The 17849-nt window shown below is 40.3% G+C and overlaps 1 protein-coding gene across 13 annotated transcripts in view; it reads left to right on the top strand.

Moving 5' to 3' along the window:
* SPATA13 (spermatogenesis associated 13) overlaps positions 1-17849 on the top strand; it is a 337287-nt gene that overhangs the window by 292638 nt on the left and 26800 nt on the right. The window contains exon 1 of one of the 13 annotated variants that reach the window (XM_037148574.2): positions 14880-15092. The exons of 11 other annotated variants lie outside the window; for them this stretch is intronic. In XM_037148574.2, the coding sequence (XP_037004469.2) occupies positions 15038-15092 (55 nt within the window). In that variant the 5' untranslated portion in view covers positions 14880-15037. Of the gene's footprint in view, positions 1-14879; positions 15093-17849 lie in introns of those variants that run through there. One more of the 13 variants, XM_037148576.2, reaches the window with a different exon arrangement.

The following is a 17849-nucleotide window of genomic DNA, read 5'->3' as shown; positions in this document are numbered from 1 at the left end:
TCAAAGCTTCCCATATCATGACAGGTAAGGAAAACAAATCTAAATCTAGAGTAAGTGCCTTTTCCAGTAAGGACAAATCATCTACCCCTCTAGTACAAAAAGGTCCATTGTAATCAACTTTCCACAAGTAGATGCCTGGTTCCTTGAAGGAATCACATCATTAACTTCATTGAAGGGGCATCCTGTGGTGTTCAGCCAAAGCTTGGCATTCATTTCTGCCACCATGGCCATTTTTTAGCCCACCAAGTAAGCATGAAAATGACTAGGAACAAGGATGGATATTTGCAGAGTGAGACATATTGTCCATACAATTATTCAGCAGCCTCTTCTGCAATAGGATTCACATGGGACACACTGGGTATTCACATGGAACAGACATTTTCTCATGCTTTGAGGGTATTCTGATAGATCTAATTATACTCCTTCCCCAAACCAGTCCATTGCCATTTTGTTCTTTCCAAATTCCTCCAGCTATTTGCTCCTAACCATGAATTCACACAAATGAAATCGTCCTAGTGCCATTTCTCCTGTTAGTCAGAAAGCATTAGAAAGAGTATTGCTTAGATTTTATTACTGGGGATTTCCTCTGCCTGGGGGCACAGTTACCAGGTAAAGGGTGGAAGATCCCTTTGGGAAAGGTTGGAAGAAAGTTGTAATGGTGGGATTCCTACCTCCAGGTTACCTAAGTCTGAGAAGAAACTTAGTTTTGGGAGCTAAGTGAGGGCCTTGATTCTCTACCATGGTTTAATCCAGACTTTTCCCCAGATTTGGATGTTTCCTACTATAAAAATCAAGTAATACCCCAATGAAGTTACTTATCAGCTTTGTTCCTAGGGACCCTGTGATAAGTTAAGCACAGACCATTCCAGTGAGTGAGCTAGCCCTGCTGCCCATTACTGAGAGACTATGTCCGTTTTTCCTGCCATGGATGGCCCACCTCCATGGAGGTCCTTGACTTCATTGCAGCGGAAGCATCTCTCACCAGCTTCCCTTGCCTAGAGAGATTAGCAGTAGTGCGTTGCCTATAAAAGCCCAGGGGAGGGCAAGTACAAAGCCCAGGGGAGGGCAAGTACAGGCATGGTAGACCAGCTCTAGCTTTTCTGTCTCCTGGGCTCTGCACTCCTGCCTTTCCATAGGCCAAGAGCTGGCCCTTTGGCTGCCTGAACTGTGGACCAGTACTGGGTCCAGGTTTACACCCCAGAAAAGTGCTGTGATGAGTCCTGCTCCATCAGTCCATGTGGTGAATGCAGAGTCTCTGATAGATACCACCCAAATGGATAAATTTGGTTTAATCTAAATTATGTTTGGTAAATAAAATGTGTACAACTTATTTGGATTCTGACCAACAAATTAGCTGTAAAAAGATCATGTTGAGATAAGTGGGGAAATTTTTACATGAACTTAGGTATTCCATGAAGGAATTATTGTTGATTTTGTTAGTTGGGATAGTGTAACATTTCAATCCTTATTTGTTATGGGTGCATACTAAATTATTTTTTGTATGAAATGATATGTGGGTGATTTGCTTTAAAATATTACAGAAAACAGTTGGGAAAAATTGGTAAAATATTGGTAATTGTGGACTCATTATATAATCTCTCTACTTTTATGTTTACTTGAAATTTTCCATAATAAAGGCATTTAAAAAATGAATGTATGTTTCCTCCTTCTTGGTCACTTGCTCTCAACATCTCCAAATCAAGTAATGCCCACCACTATATTTTTTCTCAAAATGTAGAAATTTGAATATTAGTAATTTAAGAAATAAAGACCTACTTCTCATGTGAAAGTGAGCTGTCTGTCCTCAGAACTTTGCACCACTGTACCGTGGACTTTTCTGGCACTCGTTATTTCTGTCTTGCTTCATTTGGAATATTTGTCTGATCAGTATATCTAGTAAATCTCCTAGCTGGCCCATATGGGCTATGAAGAAAGGTCTCATGGAGCGGTGCTCAGTAATGGTTATTGACTGCAGGGTGTGATACTGAAATAATAGAACCCAGATCATGAATCACAGTGGCACTCATGGAAGTGTTTTTCTAAAGCTCATGGGTGGCAGGCTGCCAACCTTTAGAAACTCTGTTGCTTTATTGGTGATGGCGTTTGTGCCCTGAGTCTTAGAAGCATATCTACACCATGGTAATGTTCTCTTACACAATTACTTTTATTGCCTTTGCTTTCTTCTTTCATGAAGCTTTTTTCTTACATCGAAGGCAGCTTCTTCAGGTACAGCCTACCTATGCTCTTAATGTTCCTATATTTTGGGTTCCTGCCATACTGTCTCCCTCAACTAGTCTATTTTGATCAGAATTCAAATTTGATCGCTTTTCAAAATTCTCATTCTCATGTCTCCTTATCCTTCTCTTTCTACCTCCTACCCATCAAGTTTAGATTAGTTTGTATATTTAATGTAAACCAAGCGATGATCTGAATCATCTGCTAGGAAGGAGGGCACCCAGTTTCCACAGCTGTCACACACGAGAGGAGCCTTTGCAGACGACAAGGAGGGCAGTGAAGTTGGTGGAGCAAGGTATATGCCATTTAACGATGACTGGTTGTTACATTTTTAGAAACTTTCAGTTAATCTGTATTTTAGTATTCGAGTAACTATATTCAAGTATTTTATAATAATTCCAGACAACTGAGAAGAGAGGAGGAAAAACAACCAGGTTAGATACAATAATAATAAAATCTAAAAAATAGAGAAAATGATTTTTCTCAGAAGATACAAACAGGACAAGGTGACATACTTGGACTGTTTATGGCTTTTCTTTAATTTTTTAAAAGATTTTATTTATTTATCTCTAGAGGGGAAGGGAAGGAGAGAGGGGGAGAAATATTAATGTATGGTTGCGTCCCCTGCTGGGAACTGGCCTGCAACCCAGGCATGTGCCCTGACTGGGAATCAAACCATGATTCTTTGGTTTGCAGGCCCGCACTCAATCCGCTGAGCCACACCAGCCAGGGCTGTTTATGGCTTTTTAAAATATTTTAAAATTTGAATTAGTGCCTGATTTGATTTTTTTAATTTCTACATTTTAATTTCTTATGACTATAGTCACTTTAAATTTTTTTCAGTTATAGTTGACATGCAATATTGTATTAGTTTCAGGTGCATACCATACTGACTAAACATTACATAACTCACAAAGTGATCACTCCAGTAAGTCGAGTGCCCATCTGATAACATACATGGTTATTGCAATACTATTGATGATTTTCCCTATGCTGTACTTTACATCCCCATGACTGTTTATAATTGACAATCACTTTTGCAAGTTAGCCAAGAGAATCAAATTAAACTAGTCTAGCCCTATGGTGACCTGGGGCAAAATTGCTCAGCCTTCAGCAGAATAATGTAAGAATTTAAGTGCTAACAGTGGAATTATGAGACTCTCAGTCATAACCACCCATCTACATTTTTCATTAGGAAGCAACAAAAAAATAATCCAGTCTTTAAAGGCATGATATATGTAAAGAACATCTTGATCTACAAAAGGCAGGATGACCCAAAGGATATGTGCTGGCCAGCCTATCTGGAAAGCATATAAAGAGCTGGCCAATGATTGGTGCAGGGAAGAGCTGTTTTGGAAACCTACTCTGAAGTTTTAAAAAGTTGGTTCTCCTATCAGTAAGAAAGCAAGTGAAAAATATTGCAGATTGCACTTGGTCATTGATTTTACCAGGGTCTACCGCTTAGTATACAGGACATGTTTTGGATTAAGATACCTTAGAAATTTCCAAAATAAATTACTTAGTGACAAGAAATTGAACATACTGTAATTTTCTTTTTGCCACAAGAATAAACAAATTGGGGACTATTTTAGAGCAATGTTTAACTCTAAAAGAGGTGCTACCACTGAAAAACTCCCAGCTTCCCTGCAGTTAACACTCTGCTCTTTCACTGTACATATCCATGCAAGCCCAGAGATGAAAGGTAGATTTGCTCAGGGAACAACTTTGGGGGTGGACCCATTGGCCATTACAGTCTGGCCATAATTCTGATAAACATGTACAAACTGGCTGTAGCACTGGCTTCAGCCCAATGTCTTCAAGCTCAGTCAGCCCTGTCTGTGATCTCTCCTCCATGTGGAGCCTGGGTGCATGATTGCAAGAGTGGCCCCTCCAAGGTTTACATAGCAGGTGATTTGCTGGATGAACCCACAGGAGCCCTCCTCGCTGACCCCCAAAAGTCAGGGTGTGGCAGCCTCTTGGGGGATTTTAGGAGGCTCATCATAAAACCAAGGCTAGTGCAACTGCCATCTGTGCTGCACGGGGCCAGTCTCAGGATCCTATCCAGCTAGAGTGAGGTGGCCTCCTTCCACATCACTGTGTGCACAGAGGGCTGTTCCCACAACGTGCCCCACTGCAACACCACTGTCCCCATAGCACCACCCCATGATAGCCCACAACTTTGCTGACTTTCATCTGGTAAATGTTTCCTGCAGAGATTCAGGGTTGGTTTGTCAAAAGTGGGGGAAGGGTTTTGACTTAGTCTCTTAGTCTTTAAAGCCCAGTCGTTTCAAAGTATAATTGGAGGTTATCACTCAGGAGAGACATTCTTTCCATGTCTGCAACTCTGTTTCAATTTGATTGTGCACTGAAATGTACTTTTTCACAGAATAAAAAATATTTCCTATGTATATATTTATTTACTGTCCACCATCTAGGATCTAGTATAGGTTTTAAAAGCAAATTTATTCATTCTTGTTGTAAAGTCAATAAGCCTATTACGGGGCAATGATACAGGACATGGGGACATAAACAGCAGCTTTTCAAAAAATGCCTAAGTTGCACTGAAACCTCTTTTTTCTTTTTCTCTTTTAAAAAGATTCATTTATTAATTTATTTTTAGAGATGGGAAGGGAGAAAAGAAGAGAGGGAGAGAAATATCAATGTGTGTTTGCCTTTCATGCCTTTCATGTGGGGACCTGGCCCACAACCCAGCCATGTGGGAATTGAACCGGTGACCCTTTGGTTCACAGGCCAGCAGTGGATTAAGATCCACTGAGCCACACCAGCCAGAGCTGAAACCTTCTTTTAATGTGTCTTTGGTTTAGGGAATACTTCATCTGTACTATTCCATTTAACAAATATAGATGATGCTGTATAATGTATACATGTGTCCTGTTTAAGTGAGGCACTGTGAATCTCCAGAAACATAAAGCCATTATGACAATGCAGGAGTGAAGTGTAAATGGGGGACATGCAAATAAGACCTGGGGCGTCCCAGACTTCCTGGAGAAAATGGTCTCACCACTGAGATTTGAAGGATGAATGGGAGTTAAATTCAGTATGTTGATAAGGAGGGCATATTCCAGGCTAAGGGGAACAGTCTATGCAAAGGGCAGAAGCCACAGAAAGGAGAGCACATTCGAGGGTAGGGGAGCCTAACAGAAATGGGCTCAACCCATCTACAGGTTCATCAGACTAAAGGCATCCTCCATGTGCAGACAAGCCAGGTTCAGCCAAGTGCTTGCTTCACTAGGGTATTCACTAGCTGATGCTAGAGTCCGTTGAGCTCTATCCTTGTCGAGAGTCAAGGGCAAGGACATGGTCTCACACCTCTTCATGGCAGTTGTATTATTACAACTATAGAAGTTACTTAACTATATAAACAAATGAAATGTAAATATAAGACTGCAAAGGGACTGGTGTCTGTGAAAACTAAATCGAATATTTTGGAGAGATTCAATAAAGGTGAATTGCTATAAAAAATCTTTTTCTGTCCAATTAGAAGAGAATTGAGAGTTGTACAAAGTAGAAAAATCAAAGAATCTGTACTCAGAATGCTTCCCAATTGTCTCTGGTTATGACTGTATTTTAAAGAAGCTAGAACTGGAACTCATAGTTGACCCATTCTGGGTATGGCCTGTGCAAGAAAGAATGTAAGATTCTGGTCCTGTATGTTTCCAAGTTAACATGTTAAATGGCACAAGCGCATGTATCTTTTTTTTTCATATTTAGGAGTTTTAGGTAGTCTGATTGCACCTGGTGGGAGGACCTGTGGTGTAGGAAGCTGAAGCAGGATGAATAGGAGGGAAAGGGCTGAGAGGTTGAGAGGGGTTCTAGACTAGAGATCAGAAGGAGCCTGCCTGTTCAGGGGACTTTGTCTTGGGGGCAACTGGGGGCTACAGAGGGCTTTGAGTGGGGTAAGATGATCAGGTTTTCATTGGTAGCCCTATGGTAGGCCTACCTGGAGACGGGAGGAGTCTGTTACTTAATCAAGGGGAGAGAGCCCTGAGCCAGAAACAAACTTGGAGATCATGCTAATTGTCTAAATATTTTGGGTGCTGATACCCAGATGCCTGAGTTTTGGGATGCATAGGAGAGTCCACAGAAGGAGCATTTGGTCGTGTTCCAAGGAAACTGATTCTGAGGAGCAGGTGGGACAGCTAGATGGAGGTGTCATAACCCCACCCTTGACAATAGGGTCTCACTTGAGGAAGGAGACCCAGGCTAGCAGTGAAGATTCAGGAGTCATCAGCAAATGGATGATTACTCTTAAAGCTATAGGATGGAATGTTATCATCTCAGGTGTGTGTGGAAAATAGGAAAAGGATCAACAATTTTGGGGGACCATTGAAGGAAAAGAACTCCACAAGAAGACAGAGAAGAAATGGCCAGATAGGTAAGTGGTATCAGAGGAAGTCAGGGAGCTGGCTTCAGGAAGAGAATAGTGGGTAATGTGAAATGTGACCAGAGTCAAGTTAGATACTTATCCACTGGACTTAGTGGCCAGGAGTGTATTGATCTTGACCAAAGCAGTCTGGTTTCACCAGGAGGGCATACCCAGAATACAGTGGGAGGGTGTCTGCATGGTTATGGGCGAAGTTAAGACATTAAGTTTTAGTATAGAGGCATCTATTTTGCTTCTCTGCATAGGTTTTCTGATTTTTATAGCTGAAAATATCCCATAAATCCTAGGACTAAATAAAAATGATTTTTTGCTACCATATTAAAATTTATTTTGGCTTTATTTTACTGTATCTAAAAGCTCAACATCATTGTCCCAACGTTTATCTCTGCAATATTTTTGAAAGAATCAGTAATGTTAAGTATACACGAGAAAGTTTTATTCTTTGACTTTTGTTATGATGCAATATCCCAACATTTAGTAAGTGGGGGAAATTTAATCCTAAATGTTTCTGCCATTTCAACTTTGGTTTTTAAAGATTAAATGAATTGTAAGAAATTACTGAAGCATATATTTTTGAAAAGTCTTGCAACAAAGTTAATAAAGTTATTTAAGCACTTTAGATTTATTTTTTACTTGGTCAGAACAAAGAAAGTAGGTTTTACTTCTTTGCCGAGTTTTGTTGTTGTTTTGTTGTTGATCCTACTTCTGGTTTGTTGGCAACAGCAAATTTACTCACCAATAGTTCAGTTAAAAATATATCAGAACAGCACTGGCTGGTGTGGCTCAGTGGATTGAGCGTCAGCCTGTGATTTGATTCCCAATCAGGGCACATGCCTGGCTTGCAGGCTGGGCCCCCAGTGGGGATGAGGTGAGGAGTATGTGAGAAGCAACCATACATTGATGTTTCTTTCCCTTGCTTCTTCCTCACTCCCTTTCTGTCTAAAAATAAGTAAATAAAATCTTCAAAAGAAACAGATCAGATCGTATTTTTGTTTTTTTTCTTTAGCATGATCAATAGAATAATGCATTAATAATACATTACTAATACTTGATAGACATAATGAATTACAAAAGAAAGGGGAGTCATACAGTGATTATGGCATTGTACTATTCTAATTATTGGTGTGAAAATCAATTTTCTTATTAACATATCTTTGGGTAAAAAAAAACAAAAAACAAAAAAACCCACACTTGACTAGCTCTTTGACCCAGTGGGCAAGATACTTAACCAAAAGTCTCAATGTCTTCTTCTGTCCTAGGAGATATCAATATTTTCTACCCACAGATAAGTGAGAATGGCAGGTAATATTAGCTGCCATTACAAAGAACAAAAGGGCAGCATGAATTAAATACATAGGGAACAAGGGCAGCGATGAGCAGTGGGGCATGTTCACAGCCGGAGAGCTGAGTTACCTGTTTAACTGCACTAACCAGCAGTTTAACCTTAGACAAGTCACTTAATCTAAGCCCCAGAGCACCAAGAGTATATACAGAACAATAATCTGTTATTATTTTATTATTATCCCAGTATAGGTCAAAGAAATTTAAAATGCAGACACTCAGATTATTAGAGGGAAAAAATACCTCAGTTGAATCTTTTCTGTTGATTCTCTTGACCCAATATTTCAGGCTTTATGTAAGGATTTTCTAAAGATCCAGAGAGTCTACTAAATTTTTATTCAAAAGAAAGAAAGAAAAAAAAGGACCCTGGCTGGTGTAGCTCAGTGGATTGAGCACAGGCCTGTGAACCACACAATCACGGTTTGATTCCCAGTCAGGGCACATGCCTAGGTTGTAGGCCAGTTCCTAGCAGGGGACTCACGAGAGGCAACCATACATTGATATTTCTCTCCTTATCTCATTCCCTTCCCCTCTAAAGATAAATAAATAAAATATTTTAAAAAAAGAAAAGCAATCTCATGTTGAGTTGTGGGTATGATTCCTTTTAAACATATCAAAAAACATTTTTATCTGATCTCTTATGTTTGTTTTTTGTTTTGTTTTTAATATTTTATTCATTTTTAGAGCAAGGGGTAGGGAAGGATAAAGAGAGGGAGAGAAACATCAATGTGTTGTTGCCTGTTGCATGCCCCCTACTGGGGACCAGGCCTACATACAACCCAGGCATGTGCCCTGACTAGGAATCAAACCTGGGTTCCTTTGGTTCACAGGCCAGCACTCAATCCACTGAGCTACACCAGCTAGGACTTATCTCTTTCTGTATTTGGTTTTCAAAAGTTTTCTTTCAATAATAAATCAGAGAAACTATGAAATCAGATCTTCTTTGCTTGTCACCTATTTAGAGTGATCACAACAAAATTCTTGGGAAAGCTGTTGAAGAACTGGTGACATAGCTCTTTGATTGTCAGGTGTCAATGTCAGGGGTCTGGTCCAGTGCTCATTTCCCTTCCACATCCTTCTTTATACTCTAATATCAAGGAACTCTGGCATTGGCCGTATTTATTTGTGAAACAAGATAATTCAGTTCACTTGTCTTTAGGCAAGTACCTGCAGTAAAAATGTGTTTCTGACTGCAAACATTGCACACATAAAAACCACTGTCTTCTGACTGTGCTGTGAGGCAGATGTGGGCTCCACAGTCAGAAGAGTGGAAATTATGAAAGAGTTCCATACATAGAAACCAGTATTACAAATAAAGTGCTTAGCATTTTCCAGCAAACTCTTGAAATTCTCTTTGAACAGTTAAAATATTCTCAGTTCTAAAACTTGTATCTGTTCAAATCTTTCTGAACTACTAGAGTCTTCAAAACATCATGTGTCTGATACTAAGTTTCAGATATTGAATTTTGAAAGTCAGAGGAAGGAGAGTGAGAGCTCTAAACATCTAGCAAACAACCACCAAGTGCCCATAATTTGTACATCTTACTGGTTTTACAAACAAGGAATCCAACACATAAAAACATGCAGTAATTTTTCCTCTCTCTGCCAAGCAAAATTTAAATCATAGAGCAGAGCTGGCATTCCAATCATATCAGATTGACTCAGAAGCCCAGGTTGATTCCCATTCCGGTCACTATCACTCAGGTGCTGGGCTTTTTCATCACAAAACACAAAATTATTCCATTTATATACACAAAAGTATACCTGTTTAGCAGTTTTAAAAACCACACCTACGTTAAACTGTTATATGCCAATTATATCTCATTTTTAAAGATCACACCTTAACAATTGCCTTTTTTTTTTTTTAAGATTTTATTTATTTATCTTTAGAGGGGAAGGGAAGGAGAGAGGGAGAGAAACATCAATGTATGGTTGCCTTTCGTGCGTCCCCTGCTGGGAATTGGCCTGCAGGGAACTGGCCTGCAACCCAGGCATGTGCCCTGACTGGGAATCGAACCGCGATTGTCTGGTTCGCAGGTCTGTGCTCAATCCACTGAGCTACACCAGCCAGGGCAACAATTGCCTTTTATTAAAACAAAGGAAAAATGAAGTTCATCCAATACCCATTTTGTTATGTTTGAAACATGTTCGGTCCTAAGGATCCAAAGACAAATGGACAAATCCAGAGAAGGTGAAATATATACTAGGCCTTCAGGATGAAAAGGCATGTGTGCTCAGAGAGGACAGGAAAAGCACTGGTCTTAAAGTTATGGCGGCACCTTATCTTTTAAAGGTGATTTTATATTTGCTTCAGAATTTGTCTAAAAGTTCTAGTTAGTGCCCAGAAACAGTGTCTTTCAGTGTCTTTTCTGGTGCCATTTCTAGAGGGGTTGGGGCATGGAGATGGTGTAAATGATGGGAGGGTGCATTGAAGCCAGTGAGAACAAATTTTCCATTCTGTTTGTTCATGTTTACATAACCCCAGGTTGCAAGAAATAGCTTTGAAGATACAGAGAGAGGCACATTTTCACCCTCTGATTTCAAGTGCATACTACATGGTTCTCACCCAGAAAGTACTTGTAACTGGCTCCGTTTCCTGTGTGCTTCTCCGTAACTGGCCCCCTCCCACTCAACCCCACCCTGCTTTTGTGGTGAGCCACCTGGCTGCCGAATGATGTTTCAGTAAGACCTAAGTGGGGCCTGCCTTCTCCATACATAAGTAGACAGCATTCTGAAACAGTGGGTGCACATTAAATGTTGCACATTAAGTGTCTGTGTTATATTTTCTAATATTTTTCTGGAACATAGTATAATTGTGACCTGTAGATTAATAATGATGCTTGTCTTTAATCTATTCAGGAAAAAAGAGATTGCCTTGGATTTGCAGTTGTTTATGCTAATGGACAAAGGAGCCTTGGTCTGAATAACTGTAGCTAATTCCTGTTAAAGCGTCCCACATCAGCAGTAAGGGACAGCGCATGAGTGAGTGTGCAGAGAACCCTTGCTATGTAATGCTTGATTCCAGGTGGTCATTGCTTATGTGGAAATTTGGACTGGGCCTCAGTCCAGCTAGGGGTAAGGAGCACCTTGGTTCTTGGCTGATGTGGTATTTATTCTTCACTCCATTTTCTAAAATTAACAGTAGGTCTATGTTGAACAATAGGATTATTCTATGCTCTTGGGCCTCTTGCTATCTTGTGCCTGTCCTGTAGCTCTTGACAATGAGGCTGTATCCAAACCTAGTGAGGACATAAAGTTCTTAGGCTATATGCAGGTCAGGGATACCCTACACCATCTGGAGAGGTTTCTGCTTTGGTGAAGCAGCAAATAGCTGGGAAACTTTAATTGATAGACAGATAACCAATGCTGGTAATCTTTCTATGCAAACTCATAAAGTGGTTCTATGAAAAATCCATACCATACTGTGCTTAAAATAAGAAAAGATCAGAAATTTGGAGGTAAATGGAACCTTAATGACTACCTAGTCAATCTCAAGAAGCAGTCCTCGCCCTGACCAGTGTGGCTCAGTTGGTTGGGTGTCTTCTCACAAAGCAAAAGGTCACCGGTTCAGTTTTCAGTGAGGGCATATGCCTGGGCTGTGGGCATAGTCCCAGGTCAGGGTGCACACAAGAGGCAACCAGTCAAACCAATAGATGTTTCTCTCTCACATCAGTGGTTCTCTCCCTTTCTTTTTCCCTCCCTTCACCTTTCTCTAAAAAAATAAATAAAATTTTAAAGTAAAAAAAAAAAGAAGCAGTCCTAGAGAGTAAAGTGATGACCAGCAGTTGGATTTTGAGGTATCATTATTACTAAGTCACCTCAACAGTTTTAGGGCATTTCTTTTCCACACATATGTATATAAATATATATGGAGCTTAGAGCCACTTTGTCAAAACTAACTTTAAATTTCTGTATCTGTAGAAGTAAAATGATTATAACATCTTACATGTTTTTAGCTTTTATCCTGTCTGATTTCTAAATACTTGATATTAACATATAATTTGTATTTCTTCACTCTCCTGTGGGATTGATTCCTTTGCTTAGTTCTTTCGATGTTGCCAATAATCAATGTTCGTGGCTTCCCAGTGCTGACCATGCACTGTAGTGATATCTTATCCAAGTTGAAAAGATTAATGCAAGTGTTGGAAGGGGTGGGGTTTGAGACTTCAACTATGCTTATGATTTTTGTTGCAGTTTTTATTGCCTCTAATCACTAAAAAATGTTTTCAAAAGCTAAATGTCAAACCTTTGTGACTGCTTCTAAAAATATCTTAGAAGGGTTGTTGGCTCAACATCCTTTGAGAATATGTCTTATTTAAATAGTTTTTGTTTATTTATATTTCCCTAAAATAATTATAGAAATAATTATTTTGTTTTCAGTGTATAATAAAATATGTTTCTTTAGTGAATGCCTCATTTTAAGATCCTAAAATCCCAAGGATCTTACTCTAGTGCCCTGACCCCATCTCTGGATTTAGAAAAAGTCCTTAGGAGGTAAAAGCTGTCTGGTCCAACCAGCTGCCAATGAAAAGTGAAAGTGAGCAAACAGGCCATTGGGGCGATATTTAGGAAATGTGGCAAAGTAATCATTTTCTTTTTGAAAACTTGCAGTTCTAACCAAAAAAAAGGAGGAGCAGAATGAAAATGAAAACACTGTGGATTTTATTTGCCTCCTGTTGGAATTTTAAGTTGTGTTAATTCCCATCTTCTCACCTTCCCATCACAATTAATTCCCACCTTCCACTGCTTTGTATCTCAATGTTCAGCATTTCACCACTTCATTCTAAGTAAACCAGTTCTACCTATTCATTTCATGTCTTCATTAGTTTTTGATTTCATGGAAGACCGTCCAGTATTCAAGATGTTTCCTCAGGGCAAAAAGTTTCTTGCATTGCCTAGAACATCCTTTCTCAAACTTGAACGTGCATTTGAATGCCAGCAAGGGTATCCAACCTTTTGGCATCTGTGGGCCACACTGGAAGAAGGAGAATTGTATTTTGCTGCCACATATTAAATCATTGTGACACATAATCACAGAAATATCTCATGTTCTAAGTAAATTTACAATTTTGTGTTGAGCGACATTCGCAGCTATCCTGGGCTGCATGTGGCCCATGGGCTGAGGGTTGGACACTCCTGGGTCTTGTTGAAGTGCAGGTTTTGATTTCACAGACCTGGATGTGGCCTGAGAACATTGACCTCTTACAGGTTCCCAGGCTGTCAGTGCTGCTGAGCCATGGACCACAGTTTGGGAGCAAGGCCTATCGACAACTCTCTTTGGGGTAGTAATAATGTATTATTATTAAGAAAAAGAGATTTGTAACCAAATAAGATTGGGAAATTCTATCTTAAACAAGATGACACAGATGTCATTATTTTGACTTATTTGAGCCTGTGGTTACTAATGTATTATGGACTTTATACATTTGTAATGTACAGTGGTTTTCAAACTTGTTTTATGAACCATATTATGCAACTAGTATTCCAGATGGTGTATAGGAAACTTTACCTTATGGAGAGCTGTCTGCTATGAAAAACAGCTTCAGTAAGTCTTTTGAGCCCATACTTCAATTAAGTACCACCTTTATTAAGAATAGATGTGCTCCTATGAAGTGATCTATCAACCATTTAAAAATTTGGCTCTTTTAAGTTATTTTTTAAAAATACTTGCAAAGGAAAGATGGGAAGGCAATCTGGTTTTGTGAATATGCATGTTAATGTGTGCGCACTTGTCAATGAGTGATGCCCTGAGTTCCTCAGAAACCTTCCTTAGTGGGCTTGAAGGGTGGGGTGCATCAAGTCAATAGAAGTAGCCACAAATATTTAATGGTAAGCAAAGCCTACAAAATAGTACCTGTCAACATGGGTATTATATTGGTAACTAATAACAGCTTTGCCTATTGAGTTCACACTGTGAATTCTGTGGAAACTAACATGTTATGATGGACCTCAGGTTTTTCAGAGTAGCAGCAGCTTGATTGGTGATATTTATTAATCCCTAATGAAGTGCTATATTGTCCGAAATACAAATATGTTTTCAATAACTCTGTAAGAATCATTGGTCATTCTACAGATCAGAAACATCTGTAGATGAGATTTGGAAACTTTCTCTAAAATAGTTCTGGTACAGCAGATTTTGAACCTAAGTCTGAATCACTCCACAGCCCATCACACATGGAAAAGCATGCATTTACTAATTGGTACTATCATTTTTAAATCCACATTCACTAAGGGATGACCATGTGATTACTACTTTGAGTATATCATCTCATTGTTTGTAAAGTTCCTGTCAGGAACAAATTGAAGGAAGCACAGTTTGTCAACAATTGTTTCACAACATAAAAGACTTGCTCATTGAAGATAACTTGGAACATACCAAAAAAATTAGGGGAAATATGTAACCTATATGTCATCTAGAGAGAACATGAAAAAAAACCAATTTCTTCATTATAGGTATATGTACTTTATATAGTAAAAGATGTATCTATCATTTTCACATAAGAAAAAGTACACATATTTACACATATATTTTCCAACAAAATTCCTCTTTTAAAGCAATTCCATAAATTTACAGTTAACATAATGCAATATCATAACTCAAATTTTTGTTGTGCCACACAGTGGGTAATCCCAACTCTGTTTTTGAATTTAGCAACTTCTCTTATCTTTCTCCAGTAAACAGATACCTTTTTAAAAGGTCTCTGGAAATATAACTCAGACTTTGTGATTGTAATGAAAAGCAGCCAACACATCCCCACCACCTTCTTGGAGGGGCTGTTGACTGCACCTGATATGCTTGTGAGTGTTTGTGGGTTTGGCGTGTGCCGGTTTGCCTTAGTTTAGAATTTCCTCTCTGGTTTCTAGAGATGTCTGGGGCGCCAACCATGGAGTGAGCAGTGAGTGCTGTTTGGCAGCAGGCTCTGGCCAGCACGGTCAGAGTGTCAGAGCTGTGAATAAGCGATTCCTGCAGTTGCAGATCCAGAGCCTGTGTGATTCTCTGGATGCTCAGTCAAGCCCTAGTCCTGCTCTGAGCGTGGCTGTTTGTCAAACAGAAGGATGGTAGCTCGAGGGGAAACAGCACGATTTTGGAGTCTGGAAAGCCTTCACATGGGTATGTGTGCAGAGAAAGAATTGTTGTGTTGCTGATTTGACTCTGCTCTCAGAGTTGCAGTGCTTTCTGTCCTTGCTGCCACCTGTCAGATGTAAGTGCCTGTGAATGCTCATCTGTCCTACTCCTGTGTCCCAAGAGTAGTTTTAGTTGTGGACATAGTAAAGCAAAGGGATTGGTTTTGTTTACCACAGAGCAGTTAGAAGAATGTAGAAAACAGTAGGAATCAAGGGTGGATCTGATTTTTATTATGCTGGGTTTTGCTTCTAGTCCATGAAACTTCTTTATACAAGAGTTTGTTTTTGAGTTACATGAAAATGTTCCTTGCTAATTTGGGGTGGGTAAGGTTTAAGGCTATGGACTGATTTTTGAGAAATTCTGTTTACTGTTTTCAAAAGTGATATTGCCCATTATTCCATTGTTCACTGTTTTTTTTAGCTCACCCTTCCTTTTTAGCATTGTTGTGGGTACGGTCATTTAAACTAGTTTCTATTTAAATGTGAAAGAAATGGGGTAGTCACACTTGTAAATTGTGAATTGTAATCTATGTTTTCTTACAAAGATGTAAGAAAAATATTTACCTGAAAGAACTTTAGCTGGCTGCTGCAAATGGGTACGGTAGATGCTTTAAAAAGTCTTGTCTCTTTTTTTTTTGCCTTAAATCAATGCCAGGAACTCACCGAAGTGAATGAGAACTGTAGCTGACAGTTTGAAGGCAGCCTTGCCTTGCTGGGGCAGTACAGCTTGTGCTTCTTCCTTGTTTTTATTGGTTTTCTCTGGTGGCTGAGAGCAGACAGGGATGTGGTTATGGCTTCTATATTTGGCAGATTAAAAAAACAAAACCAGCATTTCACTAACAAAAAGTTAGAAAAAGAGAACAAGGTTGCCCAAGATTTCTACATTCAGAACATCAACCTGCATACAGAGTGGCTGTGCTTGTAGACTTGAGAAACTGGGTAGGAGGGTCCCAGGGTTCAGGAGTGTGGGCTGCCTGCTCATCTTGAGCCCCCAGGGTGTGTCTGTGGTGATTCCAGCCAAGTAAGAAAAGCCAGTGAGGAGGAGAGAGCAGCAGCCAGGCAGTCAGTGCTGCTTACCCCACCATCCCTCTGCTCCTGCCTCCGGCATTCCTGTACTCCTAGGGCATGGTACCTGTTCTTCTTCCCACACTTGTGCACAAGCCCAAGGAAGGCCTGACCCAGCCTCTGGCTCTGAGTGGAATAATCCTGACGTAGGTAGAGACCCACCCAGCATGTGAGATCTGCTGTGTGCACCTGTGCACCCTTCCCCTCCCCCATGCCATGAGGGCTCCTGTGCTCCAGCCCTGCTGTTGCCATGGCTCTGTCCCCTGGATGAACCTGACTACAAGATAGGAGCTCTCTCTCTGCTCCTCTGACTTGGAAGGCCTGTTCCAAGTGTTTCAGAGACTAGGTGTATAAAATAATGGAAATGACAGCAAATGCATAAAATAATGGAAATGACAGCAAAGTTCCAGTACAGGAGGAAGCTGAGCTCCTGGCTGAGGACTCTCAAGCCGTTGTGCTAAAGCAAAGGTTTTCAGTCAATGAGATCAGAATCCACTGCCTTCTAACCTGTGGCTTGCTGCAGGAACAGGCAACAAAATGAACACGTCCTCCAATGCATTCATGCATGTGGGTTTAAGTAAGTTTAGCCTTGAGCTCCCATAGTTCCCACACTTAGCCAAGCATCAGAATCCTTGGAGAGCTTCTGAAAATACATTCTCAGCAAACTTCCCCACCCCCTCGAGCAGCCCCCCCGGCGACCAGCTTGTTCCCTCTTAGTGCATTTCCATGACTTGAGAGTCCCTTTGATGATCAGCATCTAGGCTCAGTTTCAGCACAGACAGCAGTGGCCTTGTGAAAGCTGCCCGTTGCCCTGGCACGAGCTGCCTGCCTGCCTGTGTATACCATTTCCAGTTTTAAGAGGGCCAGGGAGAATGGCTTATCTCAAACTTGAGGAAGTCTGAATGATCAGCAGGAGGTTTTCTAAAAGATGTGTTGAACAGAGTATTCTAAGTGTGGGAAATTCCCTGAGCCAGTCTAGATTTAGTGATGGGAAATCCCCACATCGGCACTGCACCAGCTGGGAAGAGTGTTGCTATTAGGTAATTAGTGTCAGTGATGGCTGAGGACCTGTATAAAAATAGCCAGTATCTGCATTGCCTTCCTGCCAAGTGCCTGATTATGAAGTCCAGGGTGCCAGTTCTTACCTTCCTTTTATTTTATAAAACTCTCCCACATCCACTCCGCCATGTGAGACAGGTAAGACAGCTGGCATTTTTCTCAGTTATAAATGAGAAAGCAAAGGCTTAGAGGAGTCATGGCCTTTTTTAACCCGTCTCGCTAGGATCCAAACCATGGCCTTTGAACTCCCAGTCAAGTGGTTTTGAAATTCTGTCACCATAACTTGTAATGGAAGTCTTTACCTTGGGGCACCCATTACAAAATAGTTTTCCGTCATTGGTGACATTTGAGATTTCCTTTTATAAAAACTCACCTTCATAATCAGTTGTCAGGTTTTGTCCATTCACAAGTTCAAACAAATGTCTGTTTTCTGAGGAGTGTGGAAGCTGTTTATTGTTGGCATTGTTAAAAACTGATATCATCTCTAATTGTATTTGCAACAGTGATGCTGACTTAAAAACTGGCCTCTTCTCCGTGGGTAGGCACTTCTCTCCGGTTATTCTAAGGCTACATGTGGCCAGGCCTGGACATGCAGACGGCTGCAGCCTGGGGAGGTTAT

The sequence above is a fragment of the Artibeus jamaicensis genome, unplaced genomic scaffold (genome assembly GCF_021234435.1).
Source record: "Artibeus jamaicensis isolate MK-2021 breed Jamaican fruit bat unplaced genomic scaffold, CSHL_Jam_final contig_1028, whole genome shotgun sequence".
Lineage (NCBI taxonomy): Eukaryota > Metazoa > Chordata > Mammalia > Chiroptera > Phyllostomidae > Artibeus > Artibeus jamaicensis.
The sequence above is the reverse complement of the archived record's forward strand: the minus strand, read 5'-3'. Positions and strand labels throughout refer to the sequence as shown.